Here is a 25,698-nt window from a genome sequence, read left to right as displayed (position 1 = left end):
CTTAGCTGGCTGTGGGTGCCAGCCCCAGTCCTGTGGCTGCCTACTGAAAATACTAAGACTGTAAACAGGGGATTGGAATGAACCATCTCACAGAGAGACTGTGTAGGTAACTTTACTTTTTTTTTTAAATGTGCTGCTTTATTTAGTTTGAGAGGATCTTGATATATCACTCACTCCATTGTAAAGAGGAACGGTGCCTGGGGAAGTCACACTGCCGTGTTTGTTCTGGGCTGACATCCTCAGCTATATGATCTGCCAAAAAAATGTAACTGCTCAGCTTTGACAGCAAACTTGCAGAAGCCATGTCATATCACTGGGCCCTGTACAGTGCTGTCAGGGCATTGTGTCTAGCTCTGAAGTTGCTGTAAAGTTCAGTGAGCAGAATTTCTGTCTTGGAGAACCTGGGAATGAAGCAGCAGAATGGACCTTTGTATGTTGTGCCTGTGTCCTTAGGGTGAGAGAACCGAAAGCCTCTGTATTTAGTCTGTATGTGGAAGTGAGGATCAGGCTGCTTTTGCTTTCTGGTTTGATTGCTTGCCTGGTTAAACTAATTATGTTTTAGCCCAGCCTGCATTGACCCAGCCTGTTAATGAGACTATCCAAAAGTACAGAGCAAATTAAAAGTCAAAAAAAAAAAAAATAAAGAAAAAGAACAGCTGCTGTAGTGGTTAAGGAAAGAGGCCTTTTGAGTCTATTTACTTTAGACTCTAAGCTGTGTAAATGGAATGCCTGTAGACAAAAGTGGGACTCCAGGAGCCAGAACATTCTTAACTTTCAAAATTGTTACTGTTAAAAGTGAGAAAAAAAAGTACAGGTTAGTTGCTTCTCTATGGAATGTCACAGAGTACATACTGTTGGGATAACAAAGTCACAGTATTTCATGCCTGTGAAGGAAAAAGATGACTTGGAATACAGACTGCCTGGTGGCGGAGGGGACTGAGTCATCACTGGGTCATCACTGGGAGGCAGTTGGGGGTGACAGCAAGGAGACTGCTGGAGGTCACTGCATGGACAATGGAGGTCCTGGCTTGGACAGTCACTTGCTTTGTGATCTTACATAAGTTGCTTAACCTCTCTGTGAAATGGGCATGGCCCCAGCACATACAGTCTCCTAGTGTCTCCCTCTCTGGGAGAAGTGTCCACTGACTATAAGCAATGGGCCTTCACTGGCACATCATACCACCGGAAGACCCCCGTTTACACTGATGTTCATTCTTGGTGTTCGACATTTTATAGGTTGGGACAGATTTGTCACTGCATGTGTTACCGGTATAGTGCCATAAAGAACAGATTCACTGCCCTGGGAGTCGTCTCTTTCAGCTGCTTTCACAGTATCATTAGCTTGGAGTCCATATTTAGACAGTGACTGGTGTAGGGAAAAGGAGCAGCACTGGATTAGGAAGTCAGGAGTTGTCCTTCCTCTGCCACCTGCCAGCAGTGTCATCTTGGGTGACAGGGCCTTCCTCCTCTCAGTTACCTCATTTGTAGAATAAGGTGGTAGGACTGGATGATCTCCCAGAGGCTTAGTGACTGACAACTAAAGGGTTACTAAAGGGTTTCTCAGGTGGGTGGAGTGTGTCCCCTGCAGACCTGATTACATTTCTGGGAAGTTCAGGTTAATGTTGGTTTACTGAAATCAGGCGATGCTTTGCCAGTTGCTGTTATTAACAGGGAACATGAGTCGACAAGCACGCTGTGCGAGCAAGGCAGCAGTTTGGGCACTGCCATGGACGCAAAGGTGAGAGGCTCTGTAACCGGGCTGAGCATGCTCAGAATCTTGGTGTCCCGAGTTGTTTTCAGAACGTATTCAGGTACATTGTCTCTGGTGCTCGCTGGGTGAGACACAGAAAGACTTCACAGTCTCCAGTTGTTCTAAGAATACAAACGCTGTTAAAATTGTAGTGAACTCTATGAATGGAAGAGAAATGAAAACTTGCCAGTGCACTTGCTACACTGAGTTGTTCAGTGTTTACTTAGTAGGTAAATATACAGACTATTTGATAAAGAAATTTGGTCACAGGGTCTCGGATCACTCCTGATGAAAGGTAGTATTTGGTAGCTGGAACTTCGTATCCCACAGTTCATATAACGAATAGTCTGTCAGAATACCAGTCTTTGTTTGAAATGGGGTATTGCGTGCAGGGGCTGGCAGGGCAATCTTCAGTCCCTTCCCCAGGGAAAGGCATGTGTTCTGTCCCTGCCCTGACGGACAGCTCTGTGTCTGCTGCTCTCGGGCAGCCTGCACGTTTCTTCACGCTTTGCTGTGAGGTGTTGATGTAACTGCAAGGCAATCTGCAAAGTGGACTGGGAAAGGCTGATCAGGTTGATCATGTTTGGCATTAATCCTCAATCTTTCTTTCCTGCTCTTTGCTTAGTTTGGGAGAGGGACGGTGACAGAGCAGAGGATCTTGCTTGTATTACAAATGGTCCTGCACTGCAATTACCATCTGATGAGAATGCTGTTTTTCTCTCCACAGTGGTGGAATGTTGTCACTGGGGAATCCTTACAGACCTTCTATACAAATGGAACCAATCTTAAGAAGATACACGTGTCTCCTGACTTCAAAACATATGTGACTGTTGATAATCTTGGTATTTTATACGTTTTACAGGTTTTAGAGTAAAATAGGTAAGCATTAATGTAAGTTGAACTCTTTAATTTTTGAATTAGAAAAAATTGTAGTGAAGCTTTAATCAGCTTTTTACAGATCTGTGAATTGTTTTGCAGTGTTGCATTTATTACAAAAATGTTTGTTGTATGAATGATATTAATACACATTTTCCCAGATGGACACCTTTAATCTTGTTTTTCATGATCATTATCATTCAGTTTTGTCCTAGAGATGCAAATGAAAATGTAAATACATACCTTGTTATGTACTATTGGTAAAAGTCTTAATGCACTCAAATTGGTTGATATAATTTATGAAATCATCGGAGTGCAGTCTGTATTCTAACAGTGTTATAAAGCAGGCTGTGCCTCAGGGCCACGGTGACGTGCTGTCGGAGCTCAGACCTCACGTATGTGGGCTCTACTCCCGATACAATCTTGGGAGTTTATTTGCACTCCCTAAGCTACTTGTTTTAAGAATACTGTATCTGTGTGCACAGTCTGCAACATTTCCTCTAATCGACTCAGTAAATGAGTCTTAGATTTTAGTAGGTCTTTCTGTGGAGCAGAAATCAAGTGTTAGAGTGGGTCTCACTGGCTGATGGCAGGCCCATGCCCTCAGCGGGCTCTTGCTGCCAGTCTCTGACCTGGAGCCCGTCCTGCTCTCTGTTCTATCTACTGGATTTCTTACCTGAGAGACTTGACTGTCCTAACCCTCACTTTTTTTTTTTTTTAAAGCAGTTGCTCCATAATTAAATGTTAGTAAATGAAAATTTTGTGGCTCGTATGGGGAGAGCCAGTTGTAGCCGTAAGTTGTAATGGCATTTTTATAAAAATATGAAATAGTAAGATACTTTTCTTGTAATCCTACTTCCTTTCAGATGAATGGCATTGTCATTGCTGTTCTCAGTGAATCTCTGGGAATTCTCTGGTTTTTTGGTTTAGCTCCAGGGTCGCTGTGACTGGAGGGTGCTGCCCTTGACCTTCAACTGGCTGGTTTCCCTTCTCTCTCTGTGTCTTCCTTGACTTTTTTCTATTTTTCTCCCCCTATTCCTTCCAAGGTTAATCAGGAAAGACACTTTTTGACACTAAAAAAACAAAACAAAAACAGGACCCCCCCAACTTGTCAACATCAAAAATGAGCTGTTTTTGACCTCCTGATTAGAAACTTTAAGTGAAACTGAAATCTAGACAGTTCACCTGAAATGTATTTTACGGGCGATGGAGATAAAGTAAGGACAGTGGCAATGATGTGACTTTCATAAGAAAGATTCATGTTCCCGCAGTGAGGATTCCTAAATGAGGGTCGGTGATATTGGTGCATAAGCAGTGAGCCTCTTTCTGTCCGTGGGGCCTGTTAACAGATGAGCAGTCAGCCACCAAGCTGGAGATCAGGGTTTTTTGTTTGTTTTTTTTTTGTTTACCTAATGTATTTTAGATTAGATAATCCTGTTGTAGCATTTGAGGGAACCATAAATACAGTGAATAAAACCGTTTACATTATTAAGGGTTTTTTAAGTAGTAAGCAGAGGAACTTAACTGTGGCCGAATAAAATGTGATCAATGCAAATCTTAATTTTTGAAAATTTTTCTAAGTAGTTAGATTCTGTGTAGTCTACCCAGATTATATCTTAATGTGTATACAGTGCTTAGGGACTCGTCTGTAGCTGAAAGTATAAAATAGTGACTTTCAGAATTAAAAGCCACATGTTGGTCAAAGTTTAACATGTGTCAGCTTTTAAAAAGCCTTGATTGATTGGCCCATGTCTTCAAAAGAACGATGAGCAGAAAAAGAAGGTAAAAAAGAAAGAAGAGGTGCTTCATATGATGGAGCTGCAGGTTTCATGATCGCTTATGGGCTCAGTCAGAAGAGAATTGTTGTTTTGTGGCATTTTCTTTAGTTTACTTTTTCTTAAGAGAAATTACATTAGATTTTTTTTACATGTATGTGTCTTGTATGTTTTGAAAAAAGTTTTATATTCTATGTATAGACTTGTTTTTGCCTTCATATACATTTTAAAACATGAATTGACCAAATTTTTATAAAAATAAAATTTGTAAAGTTTTTGAAAAATAGTTTTTGGATTGTTTCAGACTCTGGTTGTTAATTATTCATTAGAAGGTGGAAAAATGATAACTCTTTATCTGTACTGTATCAGCTATCTGTTAATTGAATTCTTTGAAAAATGTCTGAGTGTTGGGTCTGGCACAGTAGCCTAGTGGGTAAAGTCCTCACCTTGCATGTGCCGGGATCCCACATGAGTGCCAGTTTGTGTCCAGGCTGCTCCACTTCCCATCCAGCTCCCCGCTTGTGGTTGGGAAAGCAGTGGAGGACGGGCCAAAACCTTGGGACCCTGCACCCACGTGGGAGACCTGAAAGAAGCTCCTGGTTCCCGGCTTTGGATCGGCTCAGCTCTGGCTGTTGTGGCCATCTGGGGAGTGAACCTGCAGACCGAAGATCTTTCTGTCTCTCCTTCTCTCTGTAAATTTGACTTTCCAATAAAAAAAAAATAAATCTTAAAAAAAAAAAGTCTGAGTGTTGCCCCTGTGTGGTGCCCGGTTGCTGAGACAGGCATGGAGAAGGTTCTGTAAAACTGAGAATGCGTTTATTCATTCAGTAAATACTTACTGAGGTCCCTCATGTTACTGGCGTTACCATAGGTTCTGTGGATACAGGGCTGAGCAAAGACCTGTGCACCGGAACAGTAAGAACTGTAGTGCGTTAGGCAGTGTAGATAGAGGGAAGGTCACAGCTTTGGATGGCATGGTCTCTGGAGTTTGTTTCCCTGCAAGTGTACGGTGAGCACGTAGACGTACCGTGAGCACGTAGACGTACAGTGAGCACGTAGGCGTACGGCGAGCACGTAGACTTTAGGATGGGAGGGGCTGGTGCTGCTGGGCAAGAGTGAGGAAGGGAAAGATAATAGGTGAGAGACAATAGAGACCTCAGTAGGGGCTGTCTTCTAGGCCCCTGGAAGGACTTTGGCTTTGATGCTGGGATGAGGGAGCCGGGTAGGAGTTTGAGAAGTGGACTCAGGTGCTAAGCAGTTCACACGGGCTGTATCTAAGTCACTGTGACACTGAGAATCAATTGGAGGGGAGCATGAAAAGCTTTTGCAACAATCTGGGCAAAATGAAGGTGGGCAGAGTTGTGACAAGTTGGATTCTGGATGTGTTGATGATAGACGTTAATCTTGCCTTTGGATGTGATAAAGCTTGTGAGAGAGATAAGACTGATGTCCAGGTTTTGGGTTGAACAGCTGGAAGAATAGTTACCAGCAACTTGTGATGAAAACTGCCATGAAAGGAGTAGATTTTTCAGATGGCATAATTTGAGATGCCCATTAGGAATCCAAATGGAGATGTTGAGTGGATGGTTGGGTAAAAGGGTTTGGAGGCCATGGGAAAAGTCCATGCTGAAAATAGAAACCTGAGTGCCACCAATGAATTGTTGGTGCTTGATCTCACATGACTAGATGAGTCAATGAAGAAGTGAGTGTAGACAGAAAGGCAGGGGGCCCCAGGAATGAGTCCAGGGCAATCCAGAAGTTAGTAACAAGAAGGACCAGCAGAAGCGAAAAGTAGCAGTTTAGTGTGGTAAGTGCAGTGAGCACAGTGGGTGTGGGCTTGGAGAGATTCCTGTGTGAGTTTGTCTAACTACCCATCTACCCTGTTTGCCATGAACAAGTACCAGTCATTATTTTGAAGAACAGACAAAGCGATGAGTTAATGGTTTCACTTGTTGGCAGGGAAGAGGACAATAGATCGTGAGAAAACAGCGAGCTCTCAGGAGTTCCCTGCACAGCGAGCTCCGCTTCCTCCTCGGGGTTTTGTGGATGTGATACAGTGATGCCTATGGAGTATTTCCCTCACTGCAGCAGCGAAGTGCTCAGGGAACTTGCCTTGGTCTGATTCTCGCTCCATGTCCCTGCTGCTCCTCTGCTTCACTCTTTGTAGCCTTGGATCAAGTGTGAACCTCTTGGTACTAAAACCTGCACCTACCTTGTGCTCTTCTGTGGCTCTGTGTAGACTTGCTCTGTCTCACTACTGCCCTCCTGCCCCCTCAGCTTCTTTCCCTCCAACTCCGCATGTTTTCTATATATGAGTATTTGAGACAACACTGAAAAGCTGCCGTCTTGTAGTAGCGCCGTTTCTCTGTAGTGGCTTTGTGTGTTTGCTTCTTAGATTCTCCCACTAGATGGCAAGCCCCTTGAAAGCCAGATGCCTTTTATGCCAGAGTCTAATGGAGGCTGACATGCAGTTAGAACCTTAATAAATAGTTACTGACTGAACGTCCTATGTGTCCAAATGGTCACAGCACACTCTGTATCCACCCCCCCCGTGGGGATGTCACAGGGCTATCAAAGTCAGATGTAGTGTGTCATCAGGATTTTTTATATTTTCCCTGTTTAGTTTGGCATTGTGCTGTGAAGCATTATTAGTGGAAAGTAAAACTTTATTTGAATAAAAGAGGTTTGCTACTAAATTATGTGAAGTGAATAAGCAAGTCCCTGGGGTGTTTAAGTCAGCAAGCATGGCTGTCTATTATTCAACAAGCATTTTATATTATAATTTACTTACTGGCCTTTAGAGAAGCAGAAAATGATTTTCTGATAAGTCAGAGTCTCTGAAGATTGTCACTGGAATAGATTCCTTGCTCATAACCCCTCCCCTTAGGACTACGAATATGCTATGCAGTTATTAAAATGCCTGAATTAGAGCATCAGTTGCTCTTGGGCTATGGGTTTAACTACAGAGGAATTACCGTGTGTGTTCACATGGAAGAGGTGGAAGAAGTAGATCAAATACGGGACTCAGCAGAGACCAGGCCTTTGAAGTCATCTGGCGTCAGTGACTCGCTTCTGAGCCAGATTATGTGAGAAGACTGAAGCTGGAGGAATTTTCATTTCAGTTGTGATTCAGGAAAATGAGTTGCTAATGTTCACTATAAATTTATGAGGTCAGACCTTCAGAACTGGGAATACAACTTACACAGAAATGAATAGGAAATCTGCCACCGCTTTTTCCATCACCCAGGAGTAGAATATGAATGTGCAGAGCATCCTCTAGGCTTGAGTCACGGTGTGGTGTCCGAGCAGTGATCCAGCTGTGGAGCTTGGCAGGTGAGTGACTACTGCTCCCTGTGCGAACATGAGTGTTGTGAGCAGCCGGGGAAGGCGCTCAGGAGCATTCATTCCAGTATTTAAATCTGTTTGTTTTTCTTTTTTTGAAAGACCGACCAAGATTTTTCCATTCACAGATTGATTTCCCCACCAGCCCCCAAGTGCCTCCAACAACCAGGACTGGGCCAGGCTGAAGCCAGGATCCTGCAGCTTAGTCCCGATCTGTCACGTGGATGCCAGAAACCCAGCTACACATCAGGGTATGCGCTAACAATAAGCTGAGCCGGGACTCAAACCCGGGCTCTCCGACATGGAATGTTGCTATCCCAGGCAGTGTCTTAACTGCTGTGCCACATGCCTGCCCTGTACTTTAGCAGGTATTGGCCATCCATTTAAGCACTGCCCGACTCTTGACCGGAGTTGAGCAGGTTGCAAACAGGACATCCAGTTTTTACAGGAAGAGCAGCTTACCAGTGACAAAGCCAGGGCTAGAATTTAAGTCTGAATCTCTTTATACAGAGAGCTGTAAGTAGACTGAGCCAGAAGTACACTTGTCAGCCATTTTTGAAACACAATACATTGGGGTTTATGGAGGATGAACTGACCCCACGCTGGGGGTCACAAGACTTGGGTTTCTCAGCAGCTGGTAAAGCTCGCGCATTAGCTTAGGTGGTGGGTTTTAGAGATCTGTTTTGATTTACCTTTAATTAGCGATTGTAAACCCTTCACCTTGATTTTATTGCCCTCCCCTGTGAATTATCCAAGACATAATAAATCTTGTTTAGGAGGAAGAATAAGCTCCTGTTTTGTTTTTCACATGCCTGTTTTCATCTACGCAGAAGGCAGAGTGACAGATGAATTTTCCATCTACTGGTTTGATACGGTGTGTCTGGCCGGGTAGTTTAGGTGACCTGGCACTCTTAATCCCTGAAAGTGGTGCTATCTCTGTCACTCTCAAGATCCTCTTTTTTTTTTTTTTTTTTTAATTTGAATGGGGCAGATTCCCAGAGAGGAAAGAAAAGATCTTCCATGCACTGATTCAGTCCCCAGCTGGCCACAACGGCCATAATTGAGTTGCAGCGAAGCTAGGAGCTTCTTCCAGGTCTTTCACGTAGGTGTAAGGTCCCAAGGCTTTGGGCCATCCTCTCTCTGCTGCTCTCCCGGGTCATATGCAGGGAGCTGGATTGAAAGTGGCACACCTGGGACCTGAAGTGGCTTTTATGTCGGGTGCCAGCACCACGGGTGGAGATTAGCTTGCCACACCACCACGCTGCTATCTCTTTTACTGTCGATTTGGTACGCCACTTTCCCAGGATGCACCTGCCTCGCGCAGGTCCAGGGAGCATGCTCAGGCTCCACCCTGTTTGTGTGCGCGCCGCAGGAGGGCGGGAGGACCTGCCCCGTTCCTTATAAGAAGAGGTAGCCTGTGGCAGAGAAGGGTTTGTCTACCACGGAGCCTCCTTAGAGGAACTGCCCTCCTTTGCTGCCGTCCACGGACCTTCTCGGAGCGACTTCTTCCACTGTCACTCAGAGGTACTGTTTTTTAGGTTTTTCTCTTATTTTGAGTATTTCTTTGTGAGCGGTGGCCTACACTCATGTGTGGATATATGTTTATTACCTCACTGCTAAGTAAATTCCATTGCTGTATTAGTTTCTGTTTAGTGTGTTTATCTCTGGGAGAAAAGAACCTGGGTTAGAAGTTTACTTTCATTATCTGCATCATGTTCACTCCTGAAACACCCCCGGCAGCCATGTCGGGGTCAGGCTGAAGCCAGGACCCCAGAACTCAGCCTGGTTCCGCTGTGGCTTCAGCCCTGACCTGCTGCCTTCCCGTGTCGTGTGCACTATTTGCAAGAAACAGTATCGGAGACAGAAGGGGGGGACTCCAACCTGGTTTACAGGCATCCAAAGTAGTGTTTACACCAAATACTTGCTGCGCCTCTCCGTCCCCCTTCCTGTCCTCTCAAGGTGTGGGAACAGGTGAAGGAAATTATGAGGTCTCCACAGACAAGCAGTAAAGCTGTTTCAGATGTGTAATTTTGACTTAGAGGGAGACACAAATCTTCTGTTCACTGGTTCACTGCCCCCCCCCCCTTGGCCACGATGGCCAGAACTGGGCCAACAGGTTAAAACCAGGAGCCTGGAACCCCAGACTTGAGCTGTCCTCTGCTGCCTTCTTGGTACATTAAAGCGAACTGGATTGGAAGTGGAGCATCTGCGATTCAAGCAGATGCCCATATGCAATGCTGGTGTTGCAGGCCATGGCTTTTTAAAAAAATATTTATTTATTTTTATCACAAGGTCTGATATATAGAGAGGAGGAAAGACAGAAAGGAAGATTTTCCATCCATTGATTCACTCCCCAAGTGGCCGCAATGGCCGGAACTGTGCCAGGATCCTGGAGCCTCTTCCGAGTCTCCCACACAGGTGCAGGGTCCCAAGGCTTTGTGCTTTACTTTGACTACTTTCCCAGGCCACAAGCAGGGAGCTGGATGGGAAGTGGGGTCTCCGGGATTAGAACTGGTGCCCATATGGGATCCTGGCACATGCAAGGCTAGGACTTAAGCTGCTAGGCTACCATGCTGGGCCCAAGGTTTAACTTTTTCACTGTAATGTTAACCCAGGAGCTGGAGTTTCAGCACATCTGAATCTGCCTCCACTGAGTAGCACTGCCTGGAGCCCCTCATTGAAGGTCTTGGCCGTGGGACCCCAGAGCATAATTACAGTTGCGCATGTCATTCCTTGTTCATTTTACGCATTCACTTGTGTCAGGGTGGACGCATCAGTGCCAAGCTCTTGTGCTCCCGAGGGGCGGGGCGTCTCTTTTTAGTTATTTAATGAGCTCGTCCTGTGCCCATGGTGAGTGCTCTTTGCGAGAAACCGAGGCCGTTCTGATTGGAGCCACATGGAAGGCAGAGGTTGAGGGATGGGTTGAAATTGCCAGGGCGTGGCTGCTGCCCCACCTGCTGCTAGCTGTGATGATGGAGAGAGCTGACAGCCCTACCAGTGCTTTCCCCCTGTAGAAGCCCGTTCCTTCGAGAGCTTCCATTGGACAAGGTGCAAGCCCCCAGAGCCTCACTCGCCTCATGTGTGAAACGGTCTCTTAGCACAGCCTTTGTGATGCTTGGGAAAAAATGGTAACCATCTGATGGAGTGTCAGTAAAGACCATGATTCTGCTCGCCGTTCCTGTTTGCCAGGTCTCCGTGATCTACTTCTTGGCGCACACCTCTGTCGGGACATCTTTCTTCCCTCACCTGTTGGCTGTTGACTTGGAGGGAGGCAGAACTTGGGAAAGCTGTTACTGCTTTCTCCTGAGCTGTCCCCAGCTGTGCTCTCTGCAGGTTACGCGTGCAGCGAGAGGAACTGGGCCATTGGCTTAGACATGTTGAGCGGGTCTTACGCTCAAAGCCTGGTTGCAGGATCTAGTCTCCTTGGGAGTCTGTTTCCTAGGGAGTCTCTGGTGTGCGACATTGTGTGGGCTGCCCGGCCTGTCAGGGGCTCCGTAGGACTTTGGCACCAACAAGCGATCTTCCCATACTGTGTTGTGACCTAGCATACTTAGAACCGCACCCTCTCCTCCCCACCCAGCCAGTTAATTCAGACTGTCTGGAGCGGGAACCCAGACATTAGAAGTTTTAAGGTTCTCCAAGTGCTGCGCATGTGTAGTGGGGGCTGAGAGCTGGTGCCCTCTGCTCTGTGAGGGAATGCCAGCCAGACTGTTGCCGTTCCCTCTCGGATCGCAGTTGAAGGCACTGTGCAGTGTGTGTATGCAGTGTGCTCGTCTACACCTGCTCTGCCTGTGACATTCCCAGGGGTTTTGGACAGCACAGGTGTGCACATTTACACGACGGGGGTGGGGGACTCTTCTTGGAGGATCTGGAGGCTAATTTATGCAGCAGCTCTGCCGGGATCACAGCAGTCCCTCCCGCAGTCCCTGTTTTCTCCATCACCTGTGTGTGCTTGCAGGTGATACTCACCGTGACTTACACTATCCAGTCTCTCCCTTGACCTCACTAACCCCTCCGAGGTGGTGCTGCAGTTTTGCTCAGCTAAAACTAATAATAGCAGTGGCTGTATTCTCCAGCCTGCTAGCCAGGGAGCTAGGAGCTGCTTACTGAGCTATCAGCAGAAGTTCCAAGGTGGAGATCCTAAGAAAACTCCTGTAATGTTTCCTTGGGGTAGGTGTCTGACACCGTGGGTAGGAGGCTGCTGGGAACGCCCCCACATCCCCTTGCAGAGCATTTGGGTAGGATTAATGATTCTGCTTCTGATTATAGCTTACTGTTACTGCACACCCTGGTAGGCAGCAGTGTTGGCCCAACTCTTTGGGTCTCTGCCAGCTGTGTGGGAGACTCCACTTGAATTCAAGACTCTTGGCTTTGCCTCTTCCATGGCTCCTGTTAGGCATTTAGGCAGTGAGCCAGCAAATGGAACATCTCCGGCTCTCTTCGCCTTTTAAACAAAATGGTATAAAGGTGTCTGTTAGTTGGGCAAACCTGCTCTTCTGTCCTTACTCTTTTTTCCTGGAGTGTAAATGTCCAGGATGGTGCTCTTGAGGCATTCTATGATGAGCTGATCCTAAGGATAGAAGCCACCTTGTGAAGGATGGTAGCAGCAGGTCTTGGAGCTGCCTTTCTATCCCCGAGGTTCCTCTAACTCGAGGGAAACCTCAACCCCTGCTTCAGAACATCCTCATTCGGTCTTTGCTCCTCATCCTTGGAGCCAACTCCTGACACTCTCTCCTAAACCAAGCTGGTGTACAATAGAAATTCAGCGTCTATCCCTGTTGCCCGGGTCAGGTTCCCCTACCCTTCACCGCAGCCACACGCACAGAGCTCCTCTGCTGGTCAGTAACTGTGAGGCTACTGGGACTCTGAAATATCAGACAGCCAGAAAAGCTGCTATGGTCTGAGCATCCCGAGCCCAAAAACCCAAACCCTGAAATGTTCTGAAATCCAAAAGTTATTGCTCAAGAAGTTTTGACTTTTGGAAAATTTTACACTTCAGTTTTTGTTGTTGTTGTTTGTTTTTGAATTAAAGATCCTCAGCCAGTATTCTGTTAATGTTCTAAAATATATAAAATTTGGAACACTTCTGGTTCCAAACATTTCAGACAAGGAATACTCAGCCTGTCAGAGTGGACAAATGAGTGATGGACCACTTTGAATCCACTCGTGAGTTATATTTTGCCTACAATTTTAAGAATGTTTGAGAAGTGAAAAAGCGAGTGAGTGAGCCCATGACTCCCCAGTTGCATGCAGCTATTGGGATGAATGGGGGCTGGAAATAGCCAGGAGCCGAGCATGCCTTCCGGTCTCGGGTGGCAGGAACCCAGGTACTTGACCCTTGACCCTAAGCTGCGGTCAGCAGTCAGATCCACTCTGATATGGGACATAGGTGTTATAATCAGAGTTGTAACTGCCATACCAAATTACCGCCCCCCACATAAAAAAAAATAATAAAGACCTATTTGTGGGGCTGACGCCACAGCGTAGGTTAAGCTTCTGTCTGAAGTGCTGGCCTCCCATATGGGCACTAGTTCAAGTCATGGTTGCCCCACTTCCAATCCAGCTCCATGCTAATGTGCTGGTGAAAGCAGTGGAAAATGGCCAAAATCTTTGAGTCTGTGCTCCTACATGGGAGACCCAGAGGAGGCTCCTGGCTCCTGACCAGCCCAGCTCCAGCTGTTGTGGCCATTTAGGGAGTGAATAGTTAAGTGGAAAGTGTCTGTGCTGCCGCCGCCTCTCTCTCTGTAACTCTTCCTTTTAAATAAAAAATATGTAAATCTCAACCAAAGGAACATTTATTTGAAAGACAGAGTATCAGAGTGAAAGAGGAGAGAGTAGAGGGAGAAAATTTCCCATTTGCTGGTTCACTTTCTAAGTGCCCCCAGCAGCCAGGGCTGGAGCAAGCCAAGCCGGGAATCGGGAACTCCACCTGAGTCTCCGTGGTCAGAGGACCCGAGCGCTTGAGTCAGCCTCTGCTGCCTGCAGGTGCATTCTCTGGGGGCTGTGTTGGAAACTGAGGTGAGACTCGATCCCAAGCACTCCAAGACAGAAGTGGGGTTCACAGGTCATAACTATTTATTCTGCCACAAAGCCCATCGCCTGTACACTTACTTTTGTGAAAGCGTGGAATTTGTTGTAAACCTTTGAAAACTCCATGATTTTGCATAAAATTCCAGACTTGGAAAAATCTGGCCCGTCGTTTTCCTGTCTAGTAACAAGTAGCAGCTATTCCCAAGATGACACAGGGGCTCTGTGTCTCCATGATCCCCCTACTCCTCTCACTTACGTCACCAGTGTGGCCTTGCAAGCATCTCTTTATCAATCTACCCCTCCCCACTTAAACCCTGGAAACAGCTAAAACTGAATTTCTGGATCTCTATACCTTTCTTTATTATTTTCTCCTGACTCAACATTTGGCATTTTTTTTTCTCCCAGAAAATTGGGCATACGCTTTTGAAAACTGGAGAGAAATCAGTCTCCAAAATGTCAGGAAACAGCTGATGTTGCTTGTTCCTTGGGGGCATCTTGATTTCCCTTGCTGCGTGCCATATTGGCACTTGCTTGGGAGAGCTGCAGGCTGCACACAGGCTCCCCAGGGAGCAGCTGTTGGGCTGCCTGATTGAGGCACCGAGCCATGCAGAGGACAATTAAATGGAGTATTGGATACAGATCGATTTGAACAGTTTCTATTACCATGTTGTGAGCTGACTTCGTTTGTGAGCACTAGACATGGCTCCCATCTCACTGTGCTTGTGCTATACAATGAGACCCAGCATAGAAATGTTCTCAGTGGCATTATTTGTCACCTCCAGATTGGCTCCACTGTGCTTGCTAACGCTGAAATCTGACCCCTGCGTCCTCCATTGTCTAACCATGTAACATCCCTGAGAAACTCCGGTTTGTGCAGCAGGGGTGGCCCCAGGAACCGACAAATGGAATGTCTTGATTTCAGCTGGATGAATGTCTTTGCATCACTGATCATTGGTTGCTTTTGGAAACCTAAATGTCCATGCAAGCTTTTACAAGCAAAGGTCTGGATTTTGCAGAGGAAGACAAGCCAATTAGACAGCGTGTCCTTTGTAGCTGTGCTTCTTTGAGTTACACTGAGGACAGTTGAGGCACGAATGGTCAACTCTGCAGAAGCAACAGAAAGGAAAATAGCACCACACTGGGGAGTGTTTTCATCTGTTACATTTTTTTGTTGATATAAATAAATTTGATGTGCTGGGAACACTGAATATGGTTTTTCGGTTGTGTGAATTAAAAAAATATTTTCAAGTTTTTCTAAGTGAAACTTGCATGCACTCATTTTTCCTATGGAGGTAACAGTTTGGTTTGCTGTTTGCTGCATTCTAAACAATGCTTAGGGGTGTCCCTCCCTCCCTGCCGGCTTTCTCCCAGGCGGTGCTTTCCCCTTCCCTCCCTCTTCCCTGCACACCTGGTCCCTTCGCAAAGAAACTTTTCTGTCTGAAAAGAAAAAAAACAATGCTTAGTGCCTGTTGATGTGTTTGAGTTTAGGTGGTGGTTTATTTTCACTGGATCATTAAGTATTACAGAAGTTAAATATTTTGGTTGTGTTCTCTGAAAAATAAAAAGAAGCAACTCAAAAGAGTACTTAGAGAGTTCTAAGCAGACTTTAGATATGAAGACAGGAAACAGTTAAGTGGATCTGACATTGCCCAGGTTGGCACCAAGGTCTTTGTTCCGGCTGAAAGCTAATCACCGTTCTGTGTGCAGGAAGGTGACTGGGCATCAGCCTAAGCAGGCTCCCAGTGTATGCTTGGCTGTTTTGGAAATGGCTTCTGTGGACGTCAGGATCCTGTTGCCAGGGCAGGCAGATGTTTGGATCTATTTGCTTCAAGGAACAGACACTGGTAAATGAGTGCAGGGGAGCCAGGAAGAGATTGAATGGGCAGACGGAGCCATGCTGCAGGTGGAGTGTGGTGCTGGCTTGTGTTCCCTGGTTACCCAATTTTAAGTACTGTTATTTGTCACCATGAGATTGCGTGGCTTTGGTGGAAAACATCCATATAAATGAGAACTGAAAAATCTGATGTCATAAGGAAAGACTATTCTAAATAGGTTTCTGAATACGGAAACCAAGTTCTAATTCTCTGGTGGCTAGACCGCTTATTGAATTTTCATTTCTTTTCAGAATGAGCTTAGGAGCAAAGTTTCCTAGAGTGCAAGTGTGAATTTTCATTGATTTTTGAGACTTTAGCCATGCATTCTTTAAGCTTCCCCTCTGCTCTATCCAATACAAATAAGACACATCTTGGCAGTCTCCCCAAGTATTCCAATGGGAGAAAATCTGGCACATCTTGTGAAAAATTGCTTCCATGACTTACTGCTGAACTAACTAGGCATCATTTTCATAGGGTTCATTCCCTTGAATTTATCATAGAATTAGTTTAATCGTCCACCCTATGCGTATTGCATTTAGAATGTGTGAAACTTCCCACCAAAGAAATGAGCTGTGAACCTCCTCCTGGGGCTGGGTGGGCTTTGTCCTGTGTGTCCTGCCAGGCCTACTTCTGGGTTGCTCTCTGCTTGTCTGTGGGACTGCCTCTATGAACATTCGGGCTTCCAGTAGTGGGTTCGGCTCATGCATGCTATAGAGTGGAGGACAGGATCACAGCCTTTTCACCCTCCCCTTTCTCTCGGGGTCGCTGCTGCTGGCCCTACTCTCCAACTCTTAGGGTAGTAAGCTCTTCCCCCAACCCCCAATCTCCTTTCTCATTCTTCCTTGGATTACAACCAGCCCAGACATACCACCACACTCGGATAATTTCCCTACAGGGCTGCTGAAGCCTATGCAAGTGGTCTGTGTACCACATTTTTAAACTATTCCTGTTGACCTGTGTGCCTTGTTCTGGGACCATTGCAGACTCAATATCCAACCTGCAGAAGTGATGAGAGGAATGTTGGAAAGAAAACAGGGGCTAAGTGAGCTTGGTGGAAGCACTGATCTAAAACCCAGCCTACAGTATCTTTCAGGAATCCGGCCCTCCTCGGGGCTCATCCCACCCATCTCAGCTCAGGCTAGCTTGAGCTCTCTGGGGGTCAAAGCCCCGGGCCTCTGTGTGCCGGGTGGGGAGCACCCCCAGTTTGCTCTGGCATCGTTTTCCAAAGGTAACAGACTTGGAGCTGAAGGACATCTCATCCTGAGGGCCTCGGAATGTCTTCTGTTTGTGGGCAGCAGCGCCCACAGAATCCAGCGTGCATGTATAGGTGGACACTGCTGCTCACCTTGCAGCTGGCACGCTGTTGTAGGACAATGAGAGGACTGGTCCATGGGTACACCTGTGTCATCTCCAAAAGTGGTCCAGTTGGGCAGTCATTTATCCTTTCAAACTTTCTAGTTTGGCAATTCCTCCTTACAACCTACTTGAATCTTTCAACAAAGATAATGGAAACTTTAGGCTAAAATTTCAACTTCAGAATCTGTTTGTTTCAGATTGGTTGAGCCTGGAAATGAGTATGCTTTCTCAACAATTGAAAAAAACAAAGAAACCCCACTCGTTAGCGGTGGTTCCTCAGAAGGCCAGGGCTTTCGGTTCTGCTCTGAGTGGAAGCGGAGGTGCTCACAGAACGATGCCAAGCACCAGTGGCTACAACTTTAGTTTTATTTTGTGTGCTTTTTGTTTTAATAGGATATAAATAATGACAAAAATTACAAAATGTATAGCTGGAAGCCCAAGCTTATGTACACATACGCTCTGCTTCGGCCAAGGTGCCAGTGACTGCTCCTCTGCAGTCTCCTCTCGGTACCGTGACGCAGTGTTCCTCACCTCCTTGCTTACCGCATACATATCAACAGTGAACAGGCAAAGTATGTACAAGGAACTGTTCCATTCAAGTAATTTAATATTGTATTAAAATCCTTCAGCACTTAACTAAAAGCATATACATTTGTCAGTTTGAAATAAAATTTAGTCATTTTTCTTCAAAACTCACCAGCTGATGAATATAACTGATAATTTCGGGTTTTAAAATAACATTGGTTAATTAAAAAAACATTAAGACAATTCCACAATTTCTCAATATCGCTATAATGAATTTCCAAATGATTCACAATGTGATTGGTTAGAACAATATACATTAAAATGTTATTTTTCTCTATAATGATATTGGTATTTATATAATCTGATTCTACATAAATATACATTATGGTATCATACAAATACTCCACAGACATTAAAAAAATTAAAATACCTTAAAGAAATGTAAGTAAATTTTATTTAATCAAATAGTAAGCAAACATCTTTTTTTGTTTGTTTCAAGAAAATTTTATTACTTTAGAATTTCCTTTTTTTTTGTATTTATTTTTTTTCTAGAAAAAAAAATTTTTGCAATAGAATTCTATTAACACCTTTCTCAAGCAAGGTTTCTGTGAAAGAAATCTTGACAGCAGGAGCCCTAGATTATGTTTTTGAGCATGTTCTTTAAAACACGGTGAAGATTTAAAAAACCGTCTTGGTAGGCAATGGCTGCGTCAGTACTTCCGGTTCCAGGCCAATCTGCCTGCCCGGATATCCCGTTCTGGGTGTCGCTGGCATTTGCCACACTCGAGCCTGTCCTCTTGGTGGTAGTGGTGGACATTTAGTTATCTGAATTGAAACCAGAAACATCCCTCACGACTAACCTAGGTTTCTTATCAATGCATTAATGGTACATTCTTTTAATAAAAATATTTAATACAAGACACATTTTTTTCTGTGCATAATAAATTCCTCTGTTTTAAATCATTCTTTATATCTTGAATCAATCATTAGCTTTAAAGGTTCTCTGTATCTGACATAGTTGATTACATATAAAATCCACAAATATAGAAATTGGGGAAATGGAATTTCCTGGCAATCATAGGGGTCATTTTTTTTTATGTCCTTTTGCTTTAAACAATAGTCTGTGATGTAATGGTTTTACAGATGCTTTATGGAGTAGTTCTGGTTTTACCTTTCAAACTGCTGACAGTGAACACTAAACCCATGATTTGTATTCTTTTAGGCAGTATTAGACATCCCCTTGACTTTTTTTAAGGTCTTATCCCCAAATAAAGCCAAGCAAGCTTTGGGGCAAGAGTCACAAGAAATACCTCGGGAGGTGGCGAGGAGGGGAGCCGGGCGCCGGGGGAACCCATCTCAACTCCCACCTCTCCGGATTGGCGTCTGGCGTGTCTCGGTTGCGTTTTCCGTCACTGGTGCAGAAAGAACTTCCCCAGGAATGGCCAGTGGCCTTTCGCCCACGACAAGGCCACACTGGCAGAGCAGTCTTCCTCCTGGGCAGAGTGGAAACGGAGGCGCGAAGGAAAGCCTGCTCCGGGACAGCTTGGCGAGCAAGGCACCGCGAGGACTGGGGCACGGTGAGTATCAGAAAATGGTGGTTTCATACTTGGTATTAATTCCCCTCTTGGCTTCTTGCCCCGGCTCCACAATCCACGGCAGGTTGGCCAGAGTCTTCTGCTCAGACGGGTCGATCTGCTTGAAAACAGAAAGGCTGATGCCCGTTATCTGGCAGTTGGACCTGCTGGGACCCACGGCGACCCCCACCCACCCAGGCCCCATGCAGGAAACTGTCTCTGAGAATGGGTGTTGGCTGTTTAGCACACATGGTGGCCTATGTTTTAAACACTGTTGTATTTATTTAAAAGACACAGAGCTTCCATTGGCTGGGTCATTCCCCAGATACCTACAACAGCCAAAGGCAGGAGACGGGAATTCAATCCAGGTCTCTCTTGGGCATGGCAGGGACTCGAGTCCCTGAACTGTCACCTGCTGCCTTCCAGGATGTGCATTAGCAGGAAGCTGGATTGGAAGCTGAGTTGGGTCTCCAACCATACGGGATGTGTGCATGCTGAGCAGTGGCTTAATGGCTGTGCTAAACATTTGCTGTGTGAGGCACTAGAGGGTGGCTGTGAGCGAGATGCAATCCTTGCCTGGCAGGGCACAGAGAGACCGTGCTAGGAAGCCAGACCTTGCCCGGCTGCAGCTGTCACCCCCAGTGGTTTGCGTCCTCGTGGGAACAGACCCCAGAGCCGTCGCTGGAATCTCCCCAGCCCTGCTGGCCTCCCTGCTGTTCCCACATCCTCTGCTCTGCTACAACTTCTTACTGGACAACTGCAGGTGTATGCCCTGATGCCATTCAGGTCTCTGCTCTCAATACCACCTTCTCTCCCAGAAGCCTCACTTTTTACCCCCTGTAAAATGGCACACTGGCTTTCCTGCCTTTCACTTTGGCTTCAGCACAAAGCTTAGCACCGCATACACTGTATTTGCTCATCTTCCACTACAGCGTACACCCGCAGAGGTGGCATTTTGTCTGTTTTCATCCCTGCTGTTGCCTCCAGAACTTGGAAAAGCTCCTGGCCACCTGATAAATCATAGCCACAGACTGAGTTATGTTGAATAAACATTAGTAAAAGGATAAGGTGATGTTTTAAATGGAGCTGAAAGGTCAGCAAGCATCAGTTGGGTGAAAGCTGTGGGAGGGGTACTGAGAGAGCTGGCACAGCACCTGCAGGGCGCTCCAGGGAGGGAGAGTGGCTGTGCTAGGGCTCTGGTCAGTTCACAGAATTGGTGGCTCAAGGGGAGACAGTTGAGGGTGAAGTGGCTTGTCAGGCTGGCTAGAATCTAGTCTATATTTGTGCTCTAAAATGCTTTAGTCTTCAAACCTAGAAGGTCATGAGCTATTGCTGGGATAAGGGTTGAGTTCTGATGGAGGGCCTGGGGCCAGATCTTCCCCATGCTGCTTGCCTCACCCTGTGCCGTCACCATGTCGGGCTGCTTGCTCTGCGTGGGGACACAGGTAATAAGCAGAGCTGGGGTGGGGTTGGGGGATGGAGGGTGGGCCTCTCCCACTTCCTCACTGTGGGCTATGGGGTCCATGCCCTAGGCTGTTTCCTACCGTGTTTTGATTGTGTCTCTACAAGGCTGCTCTTTGTTTAGCAAGAAATGGAATTCTGATGCCAGTTGAAGGGGATGGATCTTGAGCCTGGTAAAGAAAGCCAGTATTATTCTCTGTTTTCCTATGTCTCAGAGAAGGTATTTAGAATATTCTAGAAGCCCTTATGGCAACCAATCCTTTATGCTTTTCCGGCAGAGGTTTATGAGGTCAGAGGAAGGCCACCGGGTGGCACTTGCTGTGAATAAGTCTGTCCAGCCCATGTAAGAATGAACTTAAGAGCCTTAAGAGATAACCCCCCCCAAAACATTCTACAGATTCCTGCCTCATTTGCAAAGCTGAAGCTGTTCCTCCCACCCACGGGGCCTCATCTCTGTGTCCAGACATTCAGTGAGCATTTGCAATGGGCCTGTCCTCCTGATGACAAAATAGCTATCTATGCTGTGTCTGTGAGATCGAAACATTTGTGCAGGCAGGCAGACAAGCCAGTGACGAGTGAACACATCACCACTGATAAATGCCAAGCAGGTGACATGCTTATGTGTGACTGGATGTCAAGAGTAGCCTGTTCCTATAGCTGAGATGGCAAGAGGGGGGTCAGCTCTGCAGAAGTCAGGGCAGGAGACTCCAAGTGGCCCAAAGGCCTCAGCTAGAAGGGAGCATGATGTACTCAAGGAATGGGAAGACCTGAGCCCCCCGAGATGAGCATGGAGGGGAAATGAAGCTGGAGCGGCTGGGCTGCGGGGTGCTGTGGTCTGACCTCTGCGGCTGGAAGAAGGGAGCTGGGAAGTGCGTGGCAGGAGGCAGCCTGGCATGGTGCCAGAGGCCACAGCAAAGTCTTGTTTCAGGGGCTGAGGGGGTGGGACTTGCTCAAGGGTTAGATCTAGTGGTGGGCAGCAAGAATGACGGTGTAGATTCTTGGTTTGAGCCTCAGGGTGAGTGGCTGTGCTATTGTGGCAGGTGGAGGAAGAGGCTGCTGTGAGGGGAGGATAAGCATGCTGTCCCAGACTGAGTGAGTTCCAGACGTCCGTGCAGTATCCTGGTTGAATCGAAAGCACCTGCCTCAGGGAGCCTGGGGCTGCAAGGAGAGTGATGGGAGCTGGCAGGTCAGGGCAGAGGGCCTGAGCAGCCGGAGCTTCCTGCAACACTGCGCTCTCCTGGGCCTGCTGGTCCACAGCACCAGGCAGCACCTGGCACCCCTCTCGGCTACTGTGGTGACAGGGAAGGGGAATTTGCTGTTCGTAGACATGGTTCCCCTAAGCCTTTACTGGGACCTGTCAGAAACCCCATGACTGCCACTTGCCAGGAGGAGACCAAGGGCAAGGAGGACGAGGAGGGCAAACCCCGGGTTTTAAATAGCACCCGTATCCAGCAGTCCCCCTTCCGTCCTAGCTGAGGCTTCTAGAACATCTGTGTCTTGTCTACTTACCACCGACTTCCGAATGCTGACGCGGGGTTTGGGGATGGGCTTGGAGGGTTTGTTTTCAAAGCTTTCTGGAAGGGTGGAGGAGTGCCCCCCTTTCCTTGCTTGCAGGGCTAGTTGGTAGGCCACTTCAAACGCCTGTCCCAGCGTCAAGATGATCTCGTAGGCTAAATTCTGCAGGAAAGAGAGAGAAAGTACTGACCCCAAGCACAAGGTGAGTCACGAAGAACATGGTGAGCACAAGGAACACGGTGTGGGAGGCAGGCCAGCTGGGGACTTGAACTCCTCCGCCCGAGGCAGCAGTGACTGAGTGGATGACTAAAAGGAACAGGTCACTTCGGGTCAACCCCATGAGGTGTCAGTGGCCCAGCGGCACTCGTGTTTGTAGCCATGACCGCCCAGGGAGGCGGTCCTACACAGAGCCCAGTGGCCCCAGGAGACGAATCTGTGTGGCTCTGCCCTCCCGTGGCCAGGAAGGGGTTACCAGGCCATTTTCAACGGGGTGCTGTGCACCTGCCCTGCTTGCCGGGATGATCCCACATACTCCACGGGAGGTGTGCCCAAGAAGCCCGGGTCTTTTTCACCTCAAACATCTGGGATTCAGTGAACATCTACGAAACACAATCAAAATCTAATTTAGGCTGAGGGGAGAGAGGCATTAGTCATGCTTGTGGAGTCTCAGTCAGCGGTGAGCATGCATTCAGGGCTCAGACGGAGCCAATTAGCCCTCTCCTTGTGCACTCTCTTGTGCTCCCTGTGGGTCCACTCGGTATTTTAACATCAAGTCAGCAAGCGCCAGGAGACCGTCAGGCTAGAGGGCGCCCAGAGGTGGGCTCTGTTGTTCAGCCCTTCTCAAGGGTTTTCTTCTCGTGGCTCCTCCACAGTGGGAGAGATCTTCCGTTTCTGCCTTCTGCAAGTGCTGCTCTGCCCTGTCCCTGCTCACTGAGGCTGCATGACTCTGCTGGTTTCCTCACACTGGGGCTTTCTGAGATCACAGCGCATCCTGGAAGGGACATGTGCTGGCTGTGTAGGATGTTGATCCCTGTGCCAGCCTCAAGCAGGACAGTCTGTTGCCAGTTGATGCCTGTCCCTGGAAGGTCTGGCCATGGTTTCCTCTAAGTACATGGAAATGGCACACTCTGAGGGCCAGCACCAGGGTGCAGCAGGCTGAGCCGCTGCTTGTGATGCCAGCAAACCATGTGAGCGCACTGGCTGCTCCCCTTCCCATCCAGCTACCTGTAATCAGTATGGAAAGGCAGATGACAGCCAGAGCTCTTGGACCCCTGCTATCCATATGGGGGAGTTTAGGCTGCAGCTCCTGGCATCCACCTTGCCAGGGCCATAGTCACACACCTTAGTCCCAAGTTGGGAACATTATTCTGAGCTTCAGAGCTCGTGGGGCTGAGGATCGACCCGCCTTGCTTTGAGCTCCTTGTTGGGAAACCGTGGTCCTGCAGAACAGACAGCTGCTAGTTGGAGAGGCTGTGCTTTGCTGCCATTAACACTGGGCCTGTGCATGCCTCCTAGGGTGAGTCAGCCAGGGAGTGAGTAACACATCAACACGGGGCAGCGGAGGAGGCTGGGAGACGGCTCTGCCTGTCCCAGTGCAGGCAGGCTGAGTGTCTCCACTGCCCACTCGTGGCACTCAGTGTCACCCTCAGCTTGGCTGCTCAGAGCTTGTGTGGGCCCCCTGGGAAGGTGGGTGGGCCATCTGACTGCTGTGGTCTCAGAAGAATGAGGTCGCAGGCCCTTAACCCTGCTCACCACTGCTGTGGAAGAGGGCTGACTCCCTCCTGGTGGGGGCACGCAGCTAGAGAGGACACTGGTGGGAAAGCATGAGATGCAGGGCTTCTGCAGCGTGCAGCTTTAGTCGTAGGAACAGCGGGGCTCCCTGAGTGTGAATTTCCTGATCATTAATCTGCAAACAAGCTTCTCCAAGTGAGATCTCCTTAGAGCTCTAGTGTCTTGAAATACAAGCCTCAGCGATGCTCACTTGAGCAACTGAGACTTTTCAGGCTGCTGCTGCAGGAAGCTGAAGGCTTCGGAAAGGCAGCAGGAGACCGAGGTCTGCCCTCTCCTTTTTAATTAGTTCTTACCATTAGAAAATGCTCAAAGGCGGCGCACGGCCCGGATTTGGGAACTGAGGCTGTCTGCCAACTGGTCTGTCCTGGGCGGCTTGCACTGTATCCCATATCTGTCTTGGTTTTGAGACTGCGTTATGACAGTCTTCTTTGAAGCTGTGTCATAGCAAGGGGCTGGGCCTTGCTCCCTCCTGTTTTTCTGATGCTTTCATGTTGGAAGCATCACCCTCCACGTTGGGAAAGGTGTGCCCACCCCGAGCTCTTCCCTGAAGAGTCTAGGTGCTCATTGGTGGAACCTAAGGCCCCACGTTGGATGGAAGACGAAGCCCTCCTGGCAGGGTCATTCCTCCTGCCGCCTGAGTGTCCCCAGCTCCTGTGAGAGCAGGGAGTGCTGCTGGAACCACACTGCCCACCGCAGTGAAAGGCACATCACTGGTGTATTAGCAGTAGAGCGTTATGATGTATGGATGTGAGTTCTGTTTGCTATAAACACAATGTGAATAGACTGCGAGGAGCCTAGCAGGTTCTGGTCGGCCTCCGGGGACAATGGCAATGAGAGAATGGGTCTAGGGGGAGAGAGGTGGCCCACCCAGGCTTATTAGGCTAGTGGAGACGGCAGAGCTCGGGGAGAGGGTGAAGCAGCCGTTTGGACATGGGAGCTGTGGCAGACAGTGCCAGGGATTGTTGGGCAGGGAACAGCACTGCCGTGCCCTGCCCAATCCTGAGCTCTGGGTTGTGAGTGCCATGGACTGGAGGCTGCTCTCTGCCATCACATTTTTGGGTGGGTTGGTCTCCCTACAGATGGCAGAAGCACCAGGCACCACTGCAGGAGGTTGGGTGGCCCCGTAGTTGGGCAGCTGCGAGGAGCAGTGCTAAGTGTAGGCAGCCAATCCTAGCGCTGGCCCCAGCCGTGGGAGGCAGAGGTCTGCGACCCGTGCTGGCCCCAGGAAGCGCTAAGGTTCCCCATCACAAACACAGCCGAAGCCACAGAGCTGGAGCGTCCTGTCGAGTCAGCGTAGTTAGGCTTCGTTTTGGTGCTGCTTCCCTGAGAATGAAGTCAAGGTCGGTTCGCTGTGTGCTCATCACCTCCCACCTCTCAAATGTGGCACCCTGGGCCATGGCTGCCCCTGTCTTCTTCAGCAGCCAACCAGTGAACATATGCGAGCACCTGTGGGCATGGTTCTGGGGAATGGGGGAAAGCTGGGCAGATGACCAGGAGCATAAGCTTGGGTCTCAGTTTTCCTCACCTTTACATGGGGCTTAAAAACCACTGACCGCCTCAGAATCTAATGACAACTAGCCAAACATTTGTCATTTGTGTGCAGTATACTTTGCTGAGTGCTCTACAGGGACTATCTGCTTGCATCTCAACATCTCCATTATGTAGGTCTAGCCTTCCTCCTATTTTGCATGTAACTAAATCGGTTGCAATTGCAGCGCTTGCTCATGGAGCCAACACCTGGCTGGGCTGGGATTTGAGGCCAGGTGTTGTGACGGGCTGTGCCTGATGCTTGCTACCCCTTGGAGCTATCCTTTAGATTCCTGTGAACA

The 25,698-nt window shown here is 47.8% G+C and overlaps 2 protein-coding genes across 25 annotated transcripts in view; one reads left to right on the top strand and one right to left on the bottom strand.

Moving 5' to 3' along the window:
- APAF1 (apoptotic peptidase activating factor 1) overlaps positions 1 to 4,610 on the top strand; it is a 97,982-nt gene extending 93,372 nt beyond the window's left edge. For both annotated transcript variants that reach the window (XM_040980319.1, XM_040980311.1), the window contains one exon: positions 2,478 to 4,610. In XM_040980319.1, the coding sequence (XP_040836253.1) occupies positions 2,478 to 2,624 (147 nt within the window). In that variant the 3' untranslated portion in view covers positions 2,625 to 4,610. The remainder of the gene's footprint in view (positions 1 to 2,477) is intronic.
- Positions 4,611 to 17,355: 12,745 nt separating this feature from the next.
- Positions 17,356 to 25,698, bottom strand: part of ANKS1B (ankyrin repeat and sterile alpha motif domain containing 1B) — a 1,034,668-nt gene continuing 1,026,325 nt past the window's right edge. For 10 of the 23 annotated variants that reach the window (XM_040980136.1, XM_040980163.1, XM_040980202.1 and 7 more), the window contains 2 exons: positions 22,073 to 22,240; positions 17,356 to 19,220 (listed from right to left, as the gene is read on the bottom strand). In XM_040980136.1, coding sequence (XP_040836070.1) covers positions 19,113 to 19,220; positions 22,073 to 22,240 — 276 coding nt within the window. In that variant the 3' untranslated portion in view covers positions 17,356 to 19,112. Of the gene's footprint in view, positions 19,240 to 22,072; positions 22,241 to 25,698 lie in introns of all 23 variants that reach the window. The other 13 variants (XM_040980153.1, XM_040980144.1, XM_040980172.1 and 10 more) reach the window with 3 other exon arrangements.

This window comes from Ochotona curzoniae, unplaced genomic scaffold, assembly GCF_017591425.1.
Source record: "Ochotona curzoniae isolate NIBS_2020 unplaced genomic scaffold, NIBS_Ocur_1.0 contig_1014, whole genome shotgun sequence".
NCBI lineage: Eukaryota > Metazoa > Chordata > Mammalia > Lagomorpha > Ochotonidae > Ochotona > Ochotona curzoniae.
The sequence above is the reverse complement of the archived record's forward strand: the minus strand, read 5'-3'. Positions and strand labels throughout refer to the sequence as shown.